Raw genomic sequence first — 24,617 nt, forward strand, 5'->3', positions numbered from 1 at the left:
TCTCTACTTAATTAAAGTGCTCAGGTGAAAGAGATGAGACATTGGTCCAAACGTGACATCAACGTATTACATAATCAAGAAAACGAAATTGCAAAAGCATAAGGCAAGCAGACAGTAGAGATGCTGTTCAGGCACCAAACAATGTGACTGACTGTGCTTCACACTACATCTGTTCAGTCTCAAGTATTGGTGTTGTCTCAGGGAGGGGCATCACGACCTAACCGGTGTGTCAATAGCTGCTCCGTTGACCAGCGGAGACACCCGGTGGTGAAAACCATGTATTACCGCTTATTCCACACATTTGATATCACATTTCCATTTTACACCCCTGAACATACATTGTCATACAAGATAATACATCAAAAATAAAAAGTCTTTAGTTTTTACACCTTAGTTCACAAAAAGACATCAAAATGTAGGTTGTAGTGCTTATGAAATGAAGTCCATAGTGGTCACAATTTGAGGAATGTACTAGAATTAAAGACAAACATTATCCTTTCCTCTCGACAGCATCATGGCAGTGAACATCTTAGATAATGCACTGTAACAGCACTTGAGAGAACTTCTCGTAGGACATTGACAGTAAAATGTCTCGTCTCTGTATTGCTGAACAAATAGCCGTACAGGTGGAGCATACAAAGCAAAGTGCCTGCTCTCCCGTTCCTCCTCTGCATCAGACGAGGATCTGTATCTATGGTGCGTTGCCACGGCTTCCCCTGGGTAATGCAGATCTATTTTTAAGCAGGCAGGGTCACCAGGAGCACTCGTTCAGTCGCAGACGACAACACGCTGAAGCCCGTGCACATCCACACATACACAAAGACTAATCTCACATTTTCTAGTCCTGCCTCCAGGCAGACAGATTGTGAAGCTGTCTTGCTAATCAAAAACAAGCCGCTTAATGTGTGCACCTGCACCTCTGCCCTTCTAAGGCATTGATTAAAAGAAAAATGCTTGATTAAAATGATTGATTACAATGGTTAGGCTTTGTCTAGGCCAGCTACAGCTGGAACAGCACAGAGACGAGGAGTGCAGTTCTGTTTGCAGCCTTGTTTTTATCGAGGAGAAAGGTTTAAAAGAAAAGTGCTGCTCTGTGTTAAGGCTCAGAGATACTCTAACTACAGTGGGCATCTGTGCTTCTATATTCATGAAGGTGTGTTTTCCCTCGGTTTGCACTACTGTGGTGTATATACACGATTTACGTGACGTTTCACACTATTGCACAACAAATATGTACAGTATTCTACATCAGTGGGGAAAGTGGGGATAGAAGGAGAACCTTACTGGTTATTATTGCTGATGCATGATAGGCACAATAAACTACAATAATGTGATTGTAACACTGTTTACACTATCCAAATTGCTTATTACATACTGTTATGGATGCATTTGTAATCATTTTGTTTGCACAATGAAATGAGAAATATTCTGTAACATTGATATAGATCATGACGGAATAAAAGTTTTTTTCGGAGTCTCCTTCTATCCTATCCCCACGAGAAATAATCCTCCACTAATAAACCCGAAATACGATGATGATCAGACAGTGGTAGGAACATCCAGCAGTCCCAAATATGAATTTTTTTCTAAACTGGTGAATACAGGAGATACTTAAGAACATAACGCATTTTGGCGTTGCACACACCTTAACCTCAGCCAGAGCTTATTACAAAGCAAAGCCTGTATGTAAGCCCACATTGGACCTCTCCATCTGTCACCATTTCTGCTCCTCTCTCTCTTGCTCCTATAATACCTTGACAGAAAATAAATGGTTGCCACATACAGTGAGACTCACCCTTCTGTGATCCTTTGACTTCAGATGGGAATGACTAATAAATAGCAGCAAATATCCTATGAAGGGAAAGAAAGGAAGAACCATATGTAAAGAGCGATGGAGCAAAAATGGGAGGATAGAGGGGGTTGAGCTCTGGGGGTTAAGATGTGGTGAACACTGCAACAACCGCCAGTGGATTTTCATTCCTCCTGTCCCTCTTCTATCTCCCTGTTTCCAAACAAGGCCAGGGTTTAATGGACCAGGGGACGTATGAGCTCAGTGGATTATAGCTCAGACTCGGGGGAGCCGATGTTCTGGTAGCCCGTCTTGGTGCTGGTGCCATAGCTGGTGTTGGTCATCTCCTGTGTGCCGCCGGGCCCCAAGTAAGCACGGTGGGCGGGCATCGGGGAGGGAGCCTCGCTGGGATTCTTGCTGAGGATGAAGCGTTGCTCATCCTGTTCTTCTAGGTTGGAGATGTCCTTCATCATGCCTTTACGGTAGGAGACAGAGAGCTTGTTGGAGCCGTCTGAGATCAGGTTGAACTGGCGGGCGATGAAGACGATGGGTAAAGGCAGCATGGCCACGATAATGAGGGCGTAAGCCATGGCTAAAGCCCAGGGAGGGTAGCTCTGGAAATGCTCTGAGCCCTGAGCAGGGGGAAGATGAAGAAAAATAGAAGAGGAATGAAAAGAGGAGAAGAAACGGGAAGAGATACACAAAGTGAGCAGGGAGTGCATTCAAAGACAGGAGAAACTAGGCACTGACCTCGGACTCTACCCAGGCGTTGTATCCTGCAGGATTAATAGCCATCTCGATCACCGTGGCAATGATAAGCACCACAAGGACAGCTGGTGACACGTACCTCCACATGTAGTAATAGAAAGCGTACGGCCTGAAACCAAGCATGTCCTCTAGGTCCTGCATGAACCTGTGAAGGAAGGAAACAGAGAAGAATGGAAGAATAAAGCTCCCATCAAAATAACACGTTTCTATAAACCTTTAGCACTGAAAACATGACATAGTATTAAAACTAAGAAAATGAATGACTGAATTTCATGTTGCTTCTTCAGTCAACAGGTCCTGGTATTTACAAAGTCTCCTCATTAACCACTTCTGTTGGCTTTTATTGAGTTTGTTTTGTAACGGACAAAGGGAGAACAATGTGTTCCTGTTTGTCCCTGTTCCTTGTGGTTACTTCCACTAGTAACCAATGATCAGTTACTGCAAATGTTGACTGCCAATAAACATGCTGCCTTAAAATTATTCGTATCAAAATATGAATTCAGTCTGCCGCTTGTCTCAAATTACCTCTTGGTGCCATAGATCCAGGCTACGGAGATATTCTCCAAGATCACCACCACAGTGAGGGGCAAACCAGCTGAGTAGTCATCGAACATGGTGACAAAGTAGTTCCCTGAGCGCTGCACAAACAGTAGGCCTAACAGGAAGGCGATGATACAGCAAACGACTATAGGAGGAGAAAAAAATTTATTGAGAATCAGAAACAGAAGCACAAGAAATCTGGTCCAAACATTAGACTCCAAACTCACCACACAGGATTTCCTTGCGGATCTTAAAAGCATCCAGTATGGGTGTGGTGATGCCGGTCATGGTGCCAATCATGCTTCCCAACCCCAAGTTGATCAGCATGAAGAAGAACATGACAGACCAAAAGGGACTGGCTGGGAAATGCGTCATGGCCTCCGTGAAGGCGATGAATGCCAGGCCAGTGCCCTGAACTGCCTGGAAGATTGACATGAGGTGATAAAGACGTTTGAAGGTGGTTAATGGAGACTAATGTGCTGCATTGGAAAATCACCCACTTCACTTTCATTTCTACTTTCATTAATTATATTGCATGGTTTCGATTAACCCTGGTGTTAGGACCACCCTTTAATTGAACTGCTCAAAACATATGAAGCTCAACACAAGGAGATGCAACAAAGAAAGGTCTTAATCCAAAACGTTTATGAACAATTATCAAGAATTATCCTCTCAGCCTTTTTATGTCTCGCCCACCGACCTTGTTGAGTTCGTCCTCCAGCACACAGGGGTCCAGGCCCAGTTGGCCAAAGCTGTCCTCCTTCACTGTCTTAATGACGCCATACATCTCTGCGTAATCCTGGGAGGACAGGTGGGAGAAGTTGATGTGAGGAGGGATGAGCTCTCTGCTCAGCACACCAGTGTTTAAGTAGCCCAGGATCTTCTCTGCATTCCTGCACATGGCAAATGTGGAGAGGGTTTGGTAGTGAGTGGAGGTTATTGTAAAAATGGCTGCCAGAGACAGACTGGTCAAGTAACATTTGTTAGAGTAAGGCACACTCACTCGACAACACACTTCTCGTTCATTACATTTGCCTTGAACCCCAGGACAGCAAATACCACTAAGGTGGCCAGGATGGAGGTAACAAAGTTGATGATGGAGACGAGCGTTGCATCGAAGTGGCAGTTGTTGTCTCGCTTGTTGTAGCTAGAGAAAGCGATGACGCCTCCAAAGCCCAGACCGAGGGCAAAGAAGACCTGTGTGGCTGCTTCTCTCCACACCTGTGGCTCCAGCATCTTTTCCAACTACAGAGACAAATAAAGGCAATAAACTGTAAAAACCAGGTTAGAACTGGGCAATGTTAACTTTCATTTATCCCCTTAAAAACACCAGAATCACATTCCAATCTGTACACCAATACTTCCCCTATAATCTGCATTTGTTTCTTCCCATACTGGATTGAAATTTCAAACTGATAAAAAAGCTCAACAGGCAATTCAGCATATTTTGTATTTTCCAAAACTTTGGGACTGTGTCTAAAATTCAAAATAAAGGTCTGTGGGTTCAAACAATGTTTGGCTCTTAAAGATTTCCCTCCCATTGAATGTCACTAACCTCTCTCTCCCCTAGTTTGTGCTCTCTCCCTCTCTCTCTGTATCTTCTGCAGGTGTCCCTGTTCCTGGAGCTGTATATCACTGATGTGCAGTTACTGGCCCCACCAACCTGCAGTGTCTCTTTGTTGTTTATTGTTGCTGTTCTTTTCTCTCTCCTCTATCCACTCACCTCAACTGGTCGAGGCAGATGGCCGCCCAAACTGAGCCTGATTCTGCTGGAGGTTTTTTCTTCTGCTAAAGGGAGTTTTTCCTCTCCACTCTCAACTTTTTGTTTTTTGTAAAGTGCCTTGAGATGATTTGTATTGTGATTTGGCGCTATACAAATAAAATTGAATTAAATTGAATTGAATTGAATTAAAGTAACTGCAATTTCTCATGGTTTATAATGATGCTGCTGAGCCCAGTGTCTATTTTTCTATGTAATAATACACATCCACCACTAGAGGATGACATCAACCTAACATTGACATAATGTGGAGATTAATTACATTTTCTTTAAGTGGAACTGAATGGCTTTGGTGGTAAATCATCAGAAACCATTAACCATCATGAATGAGCAGCTTCCATAGATTGAATGTCACTTATGTTACATTATGTTAAAGCCAACAGTCTGTGAATGCATGAGCAACACTGGGGAAGCAGCAAGACTGAGACAACATCCATCCATCCATCCATCCATTATCTATACCCGCTTATTCCTAACCAGGGTCAGAGAGACAGAGATGGGAAGGGTGTGCATCAGGTTAGGGTGATTAAGGACAGGGATGAAAATGTGTTTCCAGGTGCCACAAGTGTGATGGAAAGATGGAAGGAATACTTTGAAGAGAGCCCAGAGTAGAAGAGGTGACTGTTGTGGAGCAGGAAGTAGCAAAGATCAGTAAGGATGCAGTGAGGAAGGCATTGAAGAGGATGAAGAGTGGAAAGGCAGTTGGTGCGGATGACATACCTGTGGAGGTATGGAAGTGTTTAGGAGAGGTGGCAGTAGAGTTTTTGACTGGGCTACTTAACAAGATCTTGGAGAGTGAGAGGTTGCCTGAGGAATGGAGGAGAAGTGTACTGGTGTCCATCTTTAAGAACAAGGGAGACGTGCAGAGTTGTGGTAACTACAGAGGAATAAAGCTGATGAGTCACACAATGAAGTTATGGGAAAGAGTAGTGGAGGCTAGGCTGAGGTCAGAAGTGAGCATTTGTGAGCAGCAGTATGGTTTCATGCCAAGAAAGAGAACCACTGATGCAATATTTGCTTTGAGAGTGCTGATGGAGAAGTATAGAGAAGGCCAGAAGGAGCTGCATTGTGTCTTTGTAGATTTGGGAAAAGCTTATGACAGGGTGCTGAGAGAGGAGCTGTGGTTTTGTATGAGGAAGTCTGGAGTGGCAGAGAAGTATGTTCGAGTGGTGCAGGACATGTATGAGAGCTGTAAGACAGTGGTGAGGTGTTCTGTAGGGGTGACAGAGGAGTTGAAGGTGGAGGTGGGACTGCACCAAGGATCAGCTTTGAGCCCATTCTTGTTTGCTGTGGTGATGGACAGGCTGACAGATGAGGTTTGACAGGAATCTCCGTGGACCATGATGTTTGCAGATGACATTGTCATCTGTAGTGAGAGCAAAGAGCAGGTGGAGGAAAATCTAGAGAGGTGGAGGTTTGCTCTGGAAAGGAGAGGAATGAAGGTTAGCCACAGTAAAACAGAGTACGTGTGTAAATGAGAGGGACTCAAGTAGAACGGTGAGTTTACAGGGAGTAGAGGTGAAGGAGGTGGAGGATTTTAAGTACCTAGGGTCAACAGTCCAGAGCAACAGAGAGTGTGAAAAAGAAATGAAGGTTGGAACGGGTGGAGGAAAGTGTCAGGTGTGATGTGTGACAAAAGAGTGTCAGCAAGAATGAAAGGAAAGGTGGACAAGACAGTGGTGAGACCAGCAATGTTGTCTGGTTTAGAGACAGTGGCACTGAGAAAAAGAGAGGAGGCAGAGCTGGAGGTAGCAGAGAAAAAAGTGAACACATTGGTAAAAGGATGCTGAGGTTAGAGCTGCCAGGAAGGAGGCCTAGAGGAAGACCAAAGAGGAGGTTCTTGGATGTAGTGACAGAGGACATCAGGATAGTTGGTGTGGGTGAGGAGGATACAGAGGATAGGCTTAAAAGGAGGCAGATGATTCGCTGTGGTGACCCCTGAAGGGAGCAGCCGAAAGGAAAAGAAGAAGAAGGTCACAGGGATCTGCTGGAGCCTATCCCAGCTCTCTTTGGATGAAAGGCAGGGGTACTCTCTGAACAGGTCACCAGTCCATCACAGGGCCACATAGAGACAGACAACCACACACGCTCACACCACAGTTACATTTTGGAGGACCACAGCGAACTACCATCACTTTACAGTGCCAAATCCCCTGATCATGCTTAAACAATCTGGATTTAGAGTCACTTCCCCCTTTGTTTTATTGTCTCACCTTAGGAGTGAACATGTGCGCGATGCCGTCCACAGCTCCTTTCAGCATCAACCCTCGCACCAGGAAACAGAAAAGCACCACATAGGGGAACAGAGAGCTGAAGTACATCACCTACGAGAGACAGTGAGACAGTACATTACACAGTGTTGCCATGGACACGCTTTTCAGAGGCCTAACACATGGAGGAGGAACTGCAACCACACACACACACACACACAGACACACACACACACACGATAAATAAATCCCAAATCTACTTTGTGGTTACTTGGCTCTGAATCTGTCAAGTTCTACCAAAAGTGTAGAGGGCTCCCTGAGGTTTGGAGAGATGAGTAAAAAAAAAAATTTCCTACAGCATTACGGGAAATCATTTCAGCACTGGCTATGATAATTGGATTACTAAATTTAGTGTTCAAAAAACCATGTCAGACCTTGGCGATCCACTCTCTGTTGCGTATTTTCCTATTGTAACTGTGAGCTGGATGCTGCGCTGTGGGATATGAGTCACTCTCTGGATCGAGATTATAGGATGTTGTTGCAGTTGTTGCCAAACGGAGCATTTTCCATCTGTATCCTGAACTGCTTTTTGCTTGGTTCAGTTTAAGCTTATTAATGTTGCATGTCTCTCTCTTCCATAATATAGATGAGATCCAAAAATAGATATGTGCCGATGACAGGTTTTAGCATCTTACCTTTGAGTGAAAGGCATTAGCAAAGTGAATAAAAGACTCACTGGATGATTAATTGATTCTAAATACAATCTTGAAGCTTTTGTTTTGTGTTTACACATCTGTATATTGAGTCTATGTTGTGTACAGTTTAATAATCTGAGATAATCTGTTTGCAGGTCCCCGCTGTGTTCAGCCTTTGGGACCCCGTACCTTCCCAGAGGACTGGATGCCTTTGATGACAGCTAGGCAGACCATGATCCAAGCCACCAGCAAAGACAGGGTCATCTTCCAGTTCAGGCCTCCGGTGTCGTCAATGGTGCTTGTGATGTTGAGGGTCTGACGGTACCAAAAATAGGTGGTGGCCGAGCTCTTCTCACACTCTGGCACCACGACTGGAAAGGGCAGGGTAGAGGCAAAAGACAAAATATCAGTTCACTCCAAAACAGATGAACTTGATCATTTTTTAAAGTGTCACATTTCTTGAATTAATCACAACTAAACTGCATTGTTATGTTTTATTTCAAAACAAAAATACTAAAGTACATATAAACATACATTTGTGTATAAGCTAATTACTTATGTAAATGTAACTATACAATTACTGTATTTTCCATCTATGGAAATGTATTTTTGGATGAGATCAGGAATTCCAACTGCATTCATAATGCTACGCATGGTCGACATTCGGCTATTGAATGCTAATGAAAGCCAATGCCCTTTACTCTGACAGAACCTACACATGCCTCACCCACAGGGTGAGAGCTGCCAGCCATTTCAGATGCGGACACAGTCGGCCAGGACTTACTATCACTAACATCACACTCCTAGCTATATTCCTGACTATAGAGACGATGCAAACACTGTTGACTGACAGTGAGCCGCTCCATGGCACAGACGTTTTGCAGCTTTAAACACCACCCTGCATATTGTTGGACTGCCTGTATCTGCATCTGCTGAGATACTTAGCTGAATATGAAAATGGCTTGCAGGGCTCTGCTGTCTTCATTGTTCTCTTCTGGCTATACCACAAAAATCTCTTTTATGGGCCACTTGTCTTTTTCTGTATATTCCATGCTATTATACTTTCAGCAGTACTGTGCAGTGTTACTGTTGAGGACTCACTGGCTTGGGTTCCATTTCTCTGGATGGGGCATTCAGCCCAAGGCAGTGGATACTGGAAAGACTGAAAAAAATAGAAGATGCTCCACCCGATAATGACATTATAGTAGAGGCCCACAAACCCACACACCTGAGGGGAAATCAGAGAAAACAGAAATATTCATTAGTCCTAAAAACTATCCCACAAATGTAGAAGAACCAATGGCGCAGCTTGCATTTTGGTAAGGTGAACGCCTTTTCTTGAGTCAGGGCACAGATGCTGAGCACACGGCTTAAGTTAAGGAGCAATGAATTATTGAGCTGTTTGCTCTCAGCAGCCAAGGTTGGGGTCCTTGATGAGAAGGTATTTATAGCTGCTGCATCTCCTTCTGCCATATCTAAACTGCCACAGACCTCGTTGCCCCAAACCAAGCCTCTCCCTCCAGTCTTTTACAATAAATTGATGCAGTCCCTGTCAGAACTGCAGACGAATAGAAAGAGTCAAGCACTGGATCACAGACTGACGATTCAGCCACCGACTGACTAAATTTTAGGCTGGTGACGCCGACAGGATGGGGACCATGATGTGTCACTACTCCTGCTGATCCAGTGATCAGCGCTGGTCTTTGCATGCCACTCACTGTAAAGCCTTGAGGGGAAGTAACATGAGCCGACAGAGGGAGTCCAGTAGACTGAGGCGTACAGCACGCTTGTTGTCACTGCACATAACATGTCTGTCTCAGTCTGAGCCGAGAGGTGACAGTGATCATCCAGAAACAGATCTATAACCTGTAACTTATAAAGATTTAGTGTTTCATGGTTCCAAATACAAGGTTTTCCATTCCAATCAACAGGAAATCAAAATGACCTTGTGAATGAACCTAACGTTTGAGCCTACAGATGTTTTAGTGTTTTATATTTCATCATTGGAGTTTTTTTTTGTCTGTTGTGTAATTTTACATGGCTTGTTACTGACCTGTAAATCAATAAAATCACTGGAAGATGACGCTTACCATCAGACTGGAAACCCCGATGCCTCCCAGCTGTGGGTAGACGTAGTTCCACACCCCGATGCTGCCACGCCTGATCCTCTGACCCACCGCCAGCTCCAGGAAGAACAAGGGGATGCCGATAAGGAGGAGGAGAACAAAGTAGGGCACCAGGTATGCACCTGACATAGAGAAAGAAGATTAGCTGCAGAGTGAACAGCTACTTCGATGGTCTGATCGTGTATAAATGTATGTAAGGTGATGGACAAAACCTCATTAAAACAGAAGAAGGACATTGTTAAACTCTCTTCTTCAGGTCCTATTTTTGGAGTCTGTTCCTTTTATTCTTCAACACTCTGATTTCACTGCTTTCATTTCTTTCTCTTCCTTTTATCCCTCACATTTTTTTCTCTCCCTCTTCATCTTCAACTTCCATTCACCACTTTATGATATGGCCTCTTTTTTATTGAAGAAGGGACAATGGAGAGACGGCAGCAGCAGACACTCAGTTAACAACAAGTCACGTCCAATCCTGCTTACGTCAAGAGACGAAGGGGCACCATGGTGACAAAACCATCCAAAACCAGGGAGGATGGGCTCGTACTGATGGACAGCTGGAGGGAGCGGCCTGCTTTCCAGACTGAAAACAAATTACGCTTGACTGGATCAAAAATACTGATAAAATCGTGAGTGGCCATTAGAGCCAGCAGCAGGAAACAAAGACAGAAACACAGTGATATGTTACACTGTGGTATTATTATCAGGACTGTTAGAAGTGTTGCCGCCTGCCTTTACAGATCTTTTTCTATGTCTGTGTCTATTCTCAGCACAGGAGACAGAACAGAGGCAAACAAAAGGTGTTAGTGATCGTTGCATTGTTTCTTCCTAGCAAACATTGCATCTCATATATCCTGTTAGAGAATCCTTATATGAACTACCACACCTGAGGTTTTGGCCAACTTGCAACACATTCATAGCATGGTGCAGGTGTTGGTTGGTAATAGCTGACTTTTCCTGAGCACATTCACCCTTTTTTGTGTTTCCTAAAATGTCAGCTGTGCCACATTTATCATCGCATAGTGTGAGAGCTAAATTTACACTGATATTTGCGTGGTTCATTCATTCTTCTCAAAATAATCCTTTTGTTCTTTCTTTTTGTGGCTCCACTAGCCGGCCATCCATTTCCAGAAAAAAAAACATCTATTTCTGAACAGATGACAACAGGTCCTACTGTGAGACACAAACAAGATAATACAAACTGACTACTCAAAATATTAGTAGCAGTGTCATTTAGACTCATGTTTTTTTTTACCACTGCTTTACCGAGGCAGACTCCGAAAAGAGGAAAGTGAGAGCAATAAGCCGGGTCAACATGCTTTTGCTGAGTTCTGTTTCCATGTGTTTTACTTTGCTGTGCATTTTGTGGAGACAGAAAACAGTTTGTCTTCATCAGAGAGATGGGCCCAGACAAGACGACTGAGTCAGCGGCGGATACACGCTCATTATTGCCCAAGTGCATGCACACAAGTGATTAAAATGAACAAATATCATGTTATATCATGAATTTCAAATACCCTCTTTACACACACCTCCCACACAAGCGTGGAAAATCAGTGTTTACTCTTCCACTACCTCCATCTTAGCCGCCCTCTCATCTCATCATACCAGTAAATCATAATACCGAACCGATAAGGCTGAGAAACCTGCCAGAAAAGCAAATAAAGACTAAACTGAAGGATTTCTCAGTATAGTCTATACCAGACCTGTCAGTGGCACTATAAATCGCTGATGAGAAAGTACCGGGTCGCTGCTGACAGAACAATTTCACTAAGATATGTCGAAGGCCCTGCCGCTCTGACTCGTACAATTAGTTGATTAATTGGTTGAAAGGATGCAATTTATCAAAGAGGAGGTGACTGCTGCTCCATCAGCAAGCTAAGTGAGTGAGATGTTTGTATAAAAAGACAAAAGTGCAGCCCAGGCAATGATATAAACTGGAAATGGATATAAATGTATGTAGGGTTTGGAATAGATGCAATAATTAGACATAAAAACAACTAATCTTCAACAACTACACTCCAATACAATGAACTGTTCCTGTGCAAATAACACATTTTTACATGCAGGGAATAATATCTGGGTTAGTGTTATCTATGTGTCCAGTACCTCCAGACTGAAAACACAAAACAGTACTTAGTAACTTTACCTGGTACAGAGGAAGTAAAACCTGATGAAGTTGCTTAAGTAATTTGTTTTCTGTAATGTCATGCAATTGAAAGCTTTATGAGACAAAGCAATAAATTTCATACCAGTCACCAAGACCAGTGGCCATCCTCAATCAAATCATGTCAAACGACAAGGATCTTGGACTAAATTTAGGACTATGAACAAATCTTGTGCTCAAACAAAAGGATAAAGTCATAATTGCTAAGTGTTACTGAGTTAACTATTCCCATCTGGCCACTTATTTTATTTACAATTTTACAAAACTAATAAAAAAAAAATCACATTAAAAGCCTTGATTCAGCTCAACAAGTCTCCTTGTTAAAAAATTACTCAGCACCCTGAGGGTACACATGTTCACCGTGGGTGGCCCAATTAGGAACCAACTTCCAAAGCCAGGAAGTGTTGGTACACTTTGTACATCAGTCTACACAGGTTTCTGTGATTGAGATAAATGGAGCATTTAAAAACCAACATCATGTACAGTCATTCATCTGCTTACCTCCACCATTCTTCTGGCACAGGTAGGGAAACCTCCAGACGTTACCCAGGCCCACAGAGAACCCCACTTGGGCCAGGATGTACTCCAGCTTGTTGTTCCATGCTGGTCTGCCGTCCTCTACGTCTGGGTCAGGGGAAGGTAGGAGGGCCTTCACTGGAGCAGTAGAGCCAGGACTCAGGCCCATACTCATCTGACTGCTCTTATAGTCCATGGGTTGCTCCAGGGAAAGCAGGTCAGCCACAGACTCAGTGACCGGTTCACTGCTGTGCTCCCGCTGGGTCACCTTGGTGTTCTTTGGCATGGCTGCAACACCAGGGCTCCTTCAGAGGGATGAAGGTGGTGGAGACAAAGAGAGGAGGGCCTGAGAGGACTGACTGAGGGGGATCAGGAGGAAACCGGGAAGGTGCCAGAGAAAGAGGATTGTGCTTTTCTTTTCTTCTGTGAATGAGAGATGATGCAATGTAGGTGATTAGGAAAGGATTTGTGCCTTTTAAACCATGTACAGTTACTGTAACAACACTAGGGCTGCAACGAATCCTCGAGGAAATCAAGGAAATCATTTACTTTGATTATTATCACTGGCCTTATCGGACTTGCTCCACCTAGGGATCATTGTTCCACACGGACGGTAATCACTGTTGCACAACGCATTTCAAAAGTTGGCGCTATAGCAGAGAGCGAAATGTCCAAAGTTTGGGGTCGTTTCAAACTTAAAAAAAGATGACAACACGGTGCAATGTGTGCATTATAAATTAGAACTTACAGCAGCACTTCGTCAATGCTTCAACATCTGAACAGAAAGCATCCAGTTGTGAACCAGACCACCCAGCGGAGTCGAGACAAGGTAACGTCATTTCAAGGTAACCTGTCGTTTCTGTCATGAATTACACAATAGTATTATTGTTTAAAAATACAAAACTCTATTTTATCCAATTACTGGAGTAATCACAGAAATATTCGGTAGATCGATAGCTGCAGCCCTAAACAACACTTATAACACAATTAACTTAATTATTGCTCTCTCGTAAAGAATTTCTTCTCAAAAACTTTAGCCTCATGAACACACAGCTTTAGTACTGTAATCTTGGACTCAGAGAAACTGGGTCTGATGTTTTTCACTATTTTCTAGCATTTTACAAATGAAGCTATTGGTCAAAAATATAATCAGCAGCTTACTTGATAATGAAAATGACCACTGCAGCCCTACACTAAATCCATCACTAGTGCTGTTTGTGTTTAAGGCTTTATGTCAAAAATAAGTCATGAACCTTAAAGATGATATGGACTATAAGAAATAACTTCAAGGAACCACAGAAGCCGCTTTATTTAACGACATTCTCTGGTTCCAGCTTCTCAAATGTGAATATTTGCTGTTTTCTAACTCTTCTGATGTCTGAATGTGTCAAATAATAACTAATAACCAAACAATCAACCAATAACAAAAATAACTGCAGCCCCTACACAACACCACTGGAGAATATTTCAGGAGTTGGACTCGTGACAAGTGACTTAAACTATTTAGGTCAGAGTCATGTGTGCTGATTCGCCTGTTTCCTTTTGGTGCATGGAGTATTTTAAAATCGTAATAAAACTATAGACCTTTAGAGCCAAAACGTGGGCTTTTCAGTAATCCAATTCATTATGGTGAACAAGACACAGATTGAATAACAATCCAGTTCACAGCAGAGCCCATTATACTAAAGTTGAGTCATGTGAAGAGCATGAACAACAGTGAACGGTCCGTCTGTGCGACTACTGGTCTCAAAAGAATGTGTAATAAAGCCTCTAAGCACAGATTTTATTAGTTAGTGGTTTGTGTATTTTTTGTCTTATCAAACAGCTTTAACATCGTCTGTGCAAGAAATAAGTTTTAAAAAAATCATTGATTGAAGGAGTTCTCCAACTTAAAACAAAAAGCAATAAAACTTTAAATATAGAGAATTTGCTGAATGAAGTAGTAGAATTAGTATATCTGCTCTTTTATTATGTTAACAGAGGAGGACTTGATTCCATGCGAGGTGGCCCACTTCTGCTCAAAAACACTGAAGAAAACCCTGTTCACACCGGAGAGCTGACCCTTTTACAATAAAGATTTGTAGCTGCAAGTTTAAAACGCTCAAAAATGACATGATGTTTGACCCTCAAAAGGCTGGTGTTTGAAAATTACATGAAAACAATGAGAAACAGTTAATATTTACTGTAAATGATCCAATTACTCAACGGTCAGCTGAACAAAACAGTCTTGGTTAAATGCCAAATCTACAGCTACGGCAGCAGTAAATAAAAGAAACCATACTTTGAAGACACAGTTCTGGTTAAGCTCTGTGGGATAAGCGAGATCTATGTTTTCATTCTGGCATCTCAAGAGCAGAGAAGAGCAGCCAGAGGTGTTTGATCTGGAGACAAGGCCTTTAATCTGAAAACAGATGTAAACGACAGAAATCGCACACAGGTTTTTATTCACAGCGACTTCAGAGGCTTCTGAAGGTTGCCGGCCGGCTGAACTCTAAAGCCCACCCAGAGGCCGCACACAGCAGCACGCACGTCACATTCCTCAAGAGTGGCAAAGAGCCCCTGCAGTCACGACAGGCAGCAGCTCCGAGGCTGCGAGCTCGACGCAGACCCCGGATCAGTTGTGACCTTTCCCACAGCACCCTACAGCTACACAATACTGACTCATCATCAAACACTCTCTGACCGAAGTGTGAGGCAATTATCCATATGTTTGCAAACAAAAAAATAAAAAATAAAAAATTGGGGCCCTGTTGTTGATTTTTTTTTTTTTTTAGGTTTTAGACTGTGAGGAGTTGGAGCTCTTTAAAGACTGTGCACGCAGTGTTTTGCTCTACTTTTTTTGGAAAAGTGGGTATAGTTAGTAACAAACTGTCCCAGTTACTTGTTATGGGGTAAGATGGTGGCTTGTTACAGGGCTTGCCAGCCATGTGCAGTGAAAGTGTTCGATGTTGATGCAGAAATACATTAACAACTTTTAGAGTCTGACAGTATGTGCTGACACAGATGGCACATTACAGAGGCTGCAGAACCTCACAGTCAGTGCAAGGCATTGTAACAGATTATGACTCACAGAAGCAGAGAGAGTGGCCACAAGAGTTTTTATGTCAAGGATACTCTGAAGAGGCGTAGGCTACTGGAGAGAATTAATGCATAGTGCATAGGTTAGTGCATTAAATTAGTGGTGAGGAACCTATGGTGCTGATGAAAAGATGCTGCAGATTCTTCAGTAACCAGCTTTCTAACAACATGTTTATAAAGGAGGCAGGTGTGAAATTCTGCTGCATGTTCCTGGAGCTATTGTATATATCCCTAATCCTACCTGGACAGTTTGGTCTTGATGTGATAGCAAAGGTTCTCTTGTTTCTCCCCACTAAAATAAGCTCCACTTATATCTAGCCTGGTTGCTAGGCAATGGCTCATCCTGGAAAAATGAAATCCCATCCCTGCAGCAGCAGCAGCAGCAGCAGCAGCAGCGGCCGCCTTTCTCTCGTCTAACCATCTCAAATGGACAGACACGATATTCCCTGAAGGACGGCTACAAATAACATGGATCTGCAGTGACAGGACTGACTGAGGGGGGATGATGACAGATCGTGGCAAAGCTGGAGGTGGTCATCAGCTCAGGCTCATCTGCGGCTTTTAGATTCAAGCCATTAGACAATAAAAAATATTCAACCATATTTAAACAAACAAACAAAAAAGGTTTGACCAGAAGCCATTCACTAGTGATGAATTACTTCCCCACTAACTGACAGGTACAAAACGGCACCTGCGTGGCCATGTTCAGGCATCCTTCAGACACGCAGGCCGCGGACTACAGCTTGAGGGCTGAGTCTCATCGTGAGAACAACCTCTGAAGCTTTGCCAAGGTCAAATGCATCAGCTAATAATAGCAACGTGGAGATGCAGACAACACAATAATATACGTGGTGATCCGCAGCCCCGCAGAAATGCGTACATTTAAAAACACACACGCCCCGCTACGATTAACGAGCGACGCTCGCCGTCAATATTGCAGCGAAATCAGCCTTTGTCAGGTTATTGGGTGAAAGCCGACGCTCCTTTCCATTAAGTGATCTCAAACTATCGCTGGTTATCTGAGCGAGTCCCAGCAAACTATCTATTCCTCTCAGATAAACACGTGTCCAAATGGCAAAAATGAACGAACTTGTTATAGGATTGTCGTTCTTACCTTACACAGTGTGCTGAGCTGCTTATAACGAGTGAGTAGGAATCCAGTGAGTGTTCGGTATCTTTATTCGGGCACTGTCTCCGCATGCAACATCTCTGCGCTCAAAGAGATGCGAAATCACAGATCTTCCAGTCACCCAGGGCGCATGGTGCGTAAAGTGTGACGCAGGAGCTGAACGCCGGCCACAAGTTTGTCTGCTTCTAATTACGTTAACCTGTGCAGGTTAAAAGCTTATTGCAACCCGTTCGTCTCACTTTACCGCTTTAACGATGCTCTGTGGCTCTGCGAGAGAGCCGCTCACACCTCTGGTTTCCACGTGGTTATTGGTTGTGTTGTGGGATAAATCGACCCCCTCGATAGGATGAAGATATTACTATGGCAAGTCACGACGTGGTCTGACGCAGATTTGAGTCACCCGCTCGCACGAACGTCAGCAGTTGATCAGGAAAAAAAAAAAAAAAAAAAAAACATCTGCAGTGTTCCCAGGACGATAAGAGCATCTCACTGATAGCCTGATTAGATTGACACTAAATGCTGGTTGTGAAGATGTTTGGATTGGTCAAAAGGCCCTAACAAGTTTACTTTATTATCATTATCATCATCATCATTATTATTATGTCAGAATTTGAAGCTGTGGACAAACTAATGTAGGATGAAACCTTTTCAAAAAAAAAAAAAAAAGTGCTTCTTCCTAATGGCTGTTTCTCAAGTGCAAGTAATTTGTGGCACAGTCATTTTTCTCTCTGACACCAGCAATTTATTCTGCTGCTGGCTCTATCTGCCACCGCTCCACGCTCTCCTCCTGCCTCACTGTGTGGCTTTTTATTTTCACAAAACAGACAGCAGAGAGGTTTCTGTGACCTTCTTTGCTGTGTTGCACGTAGCAGTTAGTGAGTCAAAAAAAAAAAAAAAAAAGGACACAAAGAAAGTTTGAGGGATTAGAGTATTGAGGGATAGAAAGTGCTACTAGTGTGTCAGACGCTGACAGATGATTGTAGGAGCGACAGCTTGTTTTGCTGCTGGTAAACTTCTTGACACAGCTTAAAATATCAGGCCCAAGCTCATGAGTGTGTCCATGTGGGATTTTCACAGAGAAGGTGTTCAGTGATTCCTGTCAGACTGTCAGATCTCCTGCTCCTATACTGTACATCAAGTCCCACTCTGTGGCCATAGTAACTCTTAAAATTAATAAATACAGAGGAAATCCTAATCCCACTTTACAATGCTTCCATCACAAGACACCCCCAAAACATACATCCCTCCCCACATGTCAAGTAGCACTGCATCAAATGACACATGTATGCACAGTATGCTTCCTGTCTCCTTCAATTCACTCATGTGACTCACCTTCCAAAGGCTGACTGCTGGGATCAGTTGCCATGGCAACCACTGATCATATGATGGTTACTCACCCTTTTTTTTTTTTTTTCTTCCTTTTCTATTTTTTCCCTCTTTAGTACCTACTGGTTTCCTGCAGTCCGGCTGTGAATGAGCCATTGAAGCATAGTACAGCGTCCCTCCACCTTACAAAACACAACTCATTACAGGGCTGTTTTATTGTTCCTGATATGTGGCTGGACTCATAGACACGTTTAACACACCTTTGAATTATGCAGCACAGAGGCAAAATGTCCCCTGCCAGCATCATGCTGCAATAATTCTCACCTTAAAGCTTCACGAATGACCAAATAAAATAAATAAATAAATCACATTTCATATCTGAGAGTTATCTCTCTCACGCTGCGACATCAACACAGCTCCCCATCATTTCGGCTCTGACCTCAAACATTTTGACCTTGAGCAGAGATTGTATTTTTATTTGTCTCAGACAGCAGATAGCGCAACTGAGGGAGTAGCTGCAGTAAGGCGCTTGCTTGCAGCCTTAATATTTCACGTCGTTCAATTAGGCTACAGAATGGAGGGGTAATGAGCCACCAGACTGGGCTGTGATTTACAGAGCCTTTAAGGGCTTAGTTCTGTGGAGTCTGTCTGCTACACACAGTAAACAGAAAGGAGACAGCCTGCACCCAGAGATTGTTGTGCAAACATTTAATCAGGTAATAATTTTTTATTCTGATGGTGAAAACTGGCAACAGGTGAGAGATAACATGTTTACCCAACATATTGCTCGATGAGGAGAGATGTTTTTCTTCAGTTTGAAAGAAATGTTTGAATGGTGGTGATGTGTAAAGATCCAATAATATTGTGAGGAAGTCCCATTCACCATCAGTGAAACACTAGCCCTTATCACCATCCTCAGGAGAGCCAGGTTGCCAGGTCACAAATTAAACACGCAGATGAACACGGGCAGGCAAAATCTGATCTTTGTTTTGGGGGGTGTTTCTGTGCAGCTGAGCCTCATTGGCACTCACAATCACACTTTGTCATGCTGCTCCCCCCTTTTCCTGCTATTAATGGTGCAGTCCCAACTCTGTTGGTGTCCTGAAGCCTTGCTTACTCCCCCTCTGTGTGTGAGTGCAGCCTTTGGAAAGAGATAGACAAATATAGCAAAGGAAGCATAATTCAGCCAGTCCCCTGACTACCTGGGCTGCAGGGTGACTGTAACCGGCATGGTTACAGTCACCCTGCAGAGACTTTGACATAAAACTCTCACAGTCTGCTTCAGATCAGTTCTGACATAACAGAACTGAAAAGATGGTGTTTCATATTCCTGGAGCAATGGTCCTGTTTGCATTCATCTCCTGTCCTTCCCCTATTACCTTTTAAATACCCATCCTTGCAGTTAAAGTGACAAGAACCTTATTAGCACTTATTCAGGTAACGCTCCACTGCTCCTACCTAGATAAAGACACTTACACAAAAGTCATGACCGCAAGAGAACAAACATGAGTATTGACGCCTGTGATCAATGTGTTGTGCTAAAATCGATGGAAGAGATTTGGTCTAAAGGTTGTGTATAAAATTGATGGTGGTTGTGATGGTTTGACAGGAAACACAATCACTATCTTCTATAGAGACAACAGACAACAGGTTTTGTTCTATTATTACAACTATTACAAACTGAGCCTGTGATTCTGTTGGATGAGAATGAAAAAGTCTGGCCCTCATTCAGACAAATAGGCTGTAAAAGTGTTAAAATCTACAGGGAGAGTCAATTTACTACTGAGGAAGCTTTTATGAGTTCAGGGAGGTGACAGCTGGTATGTCATCACTAGAAACAAAAATAGAACTACTCTAAAATCCTCCCACTAGACTTTTACAGTTCACTAGGAATATTTCATCATTTCAACATCTCAAAAGTCAACAGCTGTCACTAATCTGTCATTTGCTCATCACTGATGTTTCCAGTTTCTCTTCCTGTTGTTATGTTCTGTCATGCAGATAATAACATTTGTCAGTGTAGTTTGTTTCATTGTATGAATAATAAATTAGGCCATTTTCACTTACTGCTGCAAATGGAGTAAAAATATTTTATGGCAAACCATTAATGCCAAATTCCTCCATTTGTGCCTTGAGTGATTTAGTTGTTTGAATGTGTGTGGATGGTTGCAAACAGATCAGATTACTACACCACTGTTCAATCTATCCTCTGTAGAATTTGCGATATGCAAGTATTGTGCACTATATTTGGAGCGACCAATATTACAGAATAACAGCTTGATAGTTTGTTTGTTTTCAGTTGTGAAGTCAAACAAATGTCACACTGGGTTTTTAGGTTTTTAGTTGCCTTAAAAATTATGTGTTAATACTTCTTTTTCATGATGTGAAGGTCATAGAGTTTTGGTCATATACAGTTCACCCTGTTTCCTTGTCCTGCCCTCCGGTTTACCAGATGGCTGCTCAGAGCCCTGCTGCTCCAGGCTGCACAGTGAAAAATGCACAAACAGTAAAGACTTCCTGCTAGTTCATAGATCAGTGTGTATTTCATAGATCAGTGTGTATTCGTCCGTATCATGTATAATGAAAACTCAATTAGTTTTGGTGGTATTAATAGGCATGAGCCCTGAAAGGATCAAGAAAACTATTATATGGGAGCTGTTGCTCCTCAGTTTCATGCAGATCTGGTACATTAAAAAATTGAAGTCACACTATTTGTAGTCATGAGTATGCATTGCTTTATCACACAGTATGATTAAATAGAGAGTCTTTAATAATTCAGCAGTATAGCCATGTGAACTATTATGACCAGAGGACCGTTTCTAAACACGACATTGCACCATGATACCAAAGCCCCACAGACCGAGTCAGTGGCCTGTGAAAAGTCCAGCTCGGACCGTGTAAGAGACACTTCTCTTCCTACATCACAATGACTAATCCACAGCGACTGGTGCCAGAAGGGCACTACGGCGCTTAAAGAAGCAGAGCGTGCGCCGTCTTTGGTGTAACAACATAAAAGACTGTGAACTAAATGTTTGCACCTTGTCTGATGTGACCCTGTCAGCTGCATTCATGTCAAAAATCCCCACTCCCTGAAGACAGTGGTGATGTGTTCATGTGTTGCTGTTGCTAAGCAGCTATCAGACCACTTACACAGGAATGAACTATTTGAAGATTTCCAATCAGGATTTAGAGCACATCATAGTACAGAAACAGCACTGTTGAAAGTTACCAACGATCTTCTCTTAGCCTCAGATAATGGACTTGTTTCGATACTTGTCCTCCTAGACCTTAGTGCAGCATTCGACACCATTGACCACAACATCTTATTACAGAGACTGGAGCATGTGATTGGTATCAGAGGAACAGCGTTAAAGTGGTTCCAATCCTATTTATCGGACAGATTCCAGTTTGTTCATGTCCATGATGAACCTTCCACACGAACAAAAGTTAGTTATGGAGTTCCACAAGGTTCTGTGCTAGGACCGATTCTGTTCACCCTGTACATGCTTCCTTTAGGATATATCATTAGGAAGCACTCTATTAATTACCACTGCTATGCGGATGACACTCAGTTATATCTATCTATTAAACCTGTTAACACAAACCAGTTAACCAGACTTCAAGCCTGTCTAACTGACATAAAGGCTTGGATGACCAGTAACTTTTTACTTTTAAACTCGGAGAAAACAGAAGTCATTATATTTGGGCCTAAAAATCTCAGAAATAGCTACTCTAGATGGCATAGCCCTGGCCTCCAGCACTACTGTAAAAAACCTTGGAGTTATTTTTGACCAGGACATGTCCTTTAACTCACACATAAAACAAATTTCTAGAACTGCATTCTTTCACCTGCGCAACATTTCCAAAATTAGGAACATCCTGTCTCAAAATGATGCAGAAAAACTAGTCCATGCATTTGTTTCCTCAAGGCTAGATTACTGTAGCTCATTACTATCTGGATGTCCTAATATCTTAATAAAAAGCCTCCAATTAATCCAGAATGCCGCAGCCAGAGTCCTGACAGGAACTAGCAAGAGAGATCATATTTCTCCTATATTGGCTTCTCTTCATTGGCTCCCTGTAAAATATAGAATAGAATTTAAAATCCTTCTTCTCACATACAAATCCCTTCATAATCAAGCTCCTTCATACCTTAAAGACCTCATAGTACCATATTATCCCAATAGACCACTTCGCTCTCAGAGTGCAGGCCTACTTGTGGTTCCCAGAGTTCTCAAAAGCAGAATGGGAGGCAGAGCCTTTAGCTATCAAGCTCCTCTCCTGTGGAACCAGCTCTCAGCCTGGGTTCAGGAGGCAGACACTCTCTGTACTTTTAAGGCTAGACTTAAAACCTTCCTCTTTGACAAAGCATATAGTTAGGGCTGGCTTCAGGCAACCCTGAACCATCCCTTAGTTAGTTATGCTGCTATAGGCCTAGACTGCCCGAGGACTGCCCCCCCCCCCCCCCCCCCCCCCTTCTCTCCCACCTCATGTATATTCCACCATTGAATGTTACTAACCTTGTGCTCTCTCTCTACCCTAGTTTGTGCTCTCTCCCTCCCTCTCTCTCTCTCTCTCTCTCTCTGTACCTTCTGCAGGTGTCCCTGGTCCTGGAGCTGTTTATCGCTGATGTGCAGTTACTGGCCCCACCAACTTGCAGTGTCTATTTGTTGTTTATTGTTGCTGTTCTTTTCTCTCTGCTCTATCCACTCACCCCAACCGGTCGAGGCAGATGGCCGCCCAAACTGAGCCCGGTTCTGCTGGAGGTTTTTTTTTCTTCCGTTAAAGGGAGTTTTTTCCTCTCCACTGTCGCCAAGTGCTTGCTCATAAGGGAATTGTTGGGTTTTTAGTTTTAGTTTTTGTAAAGTGCCTTGAGATGATTTGTATTGTGATTTGGCGCTATACAAATTGAATTGAATTGAATTGAATGTGCATTGCCTTGTCTCTGTGTAACACTTGTAAGCCATATTAACCAAACTCCCTGTGTCCCTATTGTCTTTAACTCTTGGTTAACCAGCCTCAACCGCAACAGATGCTGCGGTGCAATTAAAAACAGAGCATGTAATGAGGTATTTGTCCCTTTTCTCTAAAAAGCATGTTATACTCAAAGTATTTCTACTTCACCTCATGTTCTCCCTGCACTAATAATACAATGGATGTTTACTAAAAATTATATAACACAATAAGTTATATCTAATTTGAGATTTCCCCCATGAACAATATTATTTTATCTATTTTATTTTATTTTATTTTATTTTATTTTATTATTTTCACACTTATTTTTCTCATTTTCACGCTTCTTAGTTTTTGCATTTGTTAATTGGTCTTTCCATTAACTTACACAATATAACTGCTCTCTCACGTGTGTATCTTTTACAGTATATATTGAAGGAAACTGATTTTGGAGGGTGGCACAGAGGAGCAGTGGTTAGCCCTGTCACCTCCCGGCAAGAAGGGTCCTGTTTCTAACCCTGTTTGACCTTGGGGACTATCTGTGTGGAGTTTGCATGTTCTTCCCATGCCTGTGTGGGTTTTGTCTGGGTACTCTGACTTCTTCCCACAGTCCATACACATGCAGGGCTGTACCCTGCCTTGCATCCCCCCTGTAAGCCTACGTAGGACAAGAGGTATAAATGTTAAATGGATAAATGTAATTTTGAAAACTTCATTGTGATGTGACTGTGCCCTCTACTGGTTAGAGTTGTAGCACCACCATACAAGCATAAAAACTAACTAATGTTGAGTGACAAGGTCAGTACAATTAGTATCCTCTGTTTGCCTGCAGTCTGAAATGAGAACTGGGGGAGTGGTCAGAGAGAACTTGACACTTTATCATTTAAAGTGGTGTTAACTTTGTGACATTAGTCTATTTGCAGTGTTTTTTGTCTGTTCTGAGATCAACCGGTGACCAATTAGCTGTTTTCCAAAGTTTTGCACAGTCTCATATTTCAGGACGACCAGTATGCTAATTCACTGAGACCTCAGACATGGGAGTATAGTATAGAAAACCTCCATAAATAATCAAAATCATGTTGTGTACCTGTCTTTGTGTGTCTATATGTGGCCCTGTGATGGACTGGTGACCTGTCCAGGGTGTACCCCTGCCTTCCACCCGAGAGAGAGCTGGGATAGGCTCCAGCAGATCCCCGTGACCCTGAGCCAGGAAAAGCGGGTATAGAAAATGGATGGATGGATGTTGTGTACCTTTTAAAATCATTACTTATTAGTTTTTAGTCTGTTAGCACAGTGATTATGAGCATATATGTTTGCACATGCTGTACAACATACAGTGATAAAGCATTTGTAGAGCACAGTGAGCCTTAATAAATGTTGTTTTTTTGATTTGGTGAATCACTAAATGCCATCACCTTACATCATGGCTGATAAACCTGCCTGCTCTCCAGCCTGATGCTCCCCCCATGTTCAGATTTGCGTCTTCGTCAGTAACAAGACCTGAAGCCACTGCGATAAACTCTGCTGCTGTTCAGACGCCCTC

The 24,617-nt window shown here is 42.8% G+C and overlaps 1 protein-coding gene across 1 annotated transcript; it reads right to left on the bottom strand.

The window, feature by feature from the left end:
• Positions 1–2,058: 2,058 nt before the first annotated feature.
• slc6a17 (solute carrier family 6 member 17) lies at positions 2,059–12,874 on the bottom strand. Its single transcript, XM_026332671.1, has 11 exons — positions 12,574–12,874; positions 9,873–10,030; positions 8,884–9,010; positions 7,972–8,153; positions 7,091–7,201; positions 4,101–4,342; positions 3,798–3,990; positions 3,325–3,517; positions 3,083–3,242; positions 2,540–2,702; positions 2,059–2,421 (listed from the first exon to the last, which is right to left on the bottom strand). Exons 1-11 carry the CDS (start codon positions 12,872–12,874, stop codon positions 2,059–2,061), a joined length of 2,193 nt encoding a protein of 730 aa, XP_026188456.1.
• Positions 12,875–24,617: the final 11,743 nt, after the last annotated feature.

The sequence above is a fragment of the Mastacembelus armatus genome, chromosome 7 (genome assembly GCF_900324485.2).
Source record: "Mastacembelus armatus chromosome 7, fMasArm1.2, whole genome shotgun sequence".
In the NCBI taxonomy this organism is placed as follows: domain Eukaryota; kingdom Metazoa; phylum Chordata; class Actinopteri; order Synbranchiformes; family Mastacembelidae; genus Mastacembelus; species Mastacembelus armatus.

Bases quoted from the DNA above. Each gene is read 5' to 3' on its own strand.
- slc6a17 (XM_026332671.1), bottom strand. From the start codon at position 12,874: ATGCCAAAGAACACCAAGGTGACCCAGCGGGAGCACAGCAGTGAACCG. The intron at 3,243-3,324 runs GTGAGTTTGGAG...CTCCTCCTATAG, and splicing joins CCGCAAGGAAATCCTGTGTG to TCGTTTGCTGTATCATCGCC. The intron at 2,703-3,082 runs GTAATTTGAGAC...CTTCCTTCACAG, and splicing joins TGGATCTATGGCACCAAGAG to GTTCATGCAGGACCTAGAGG.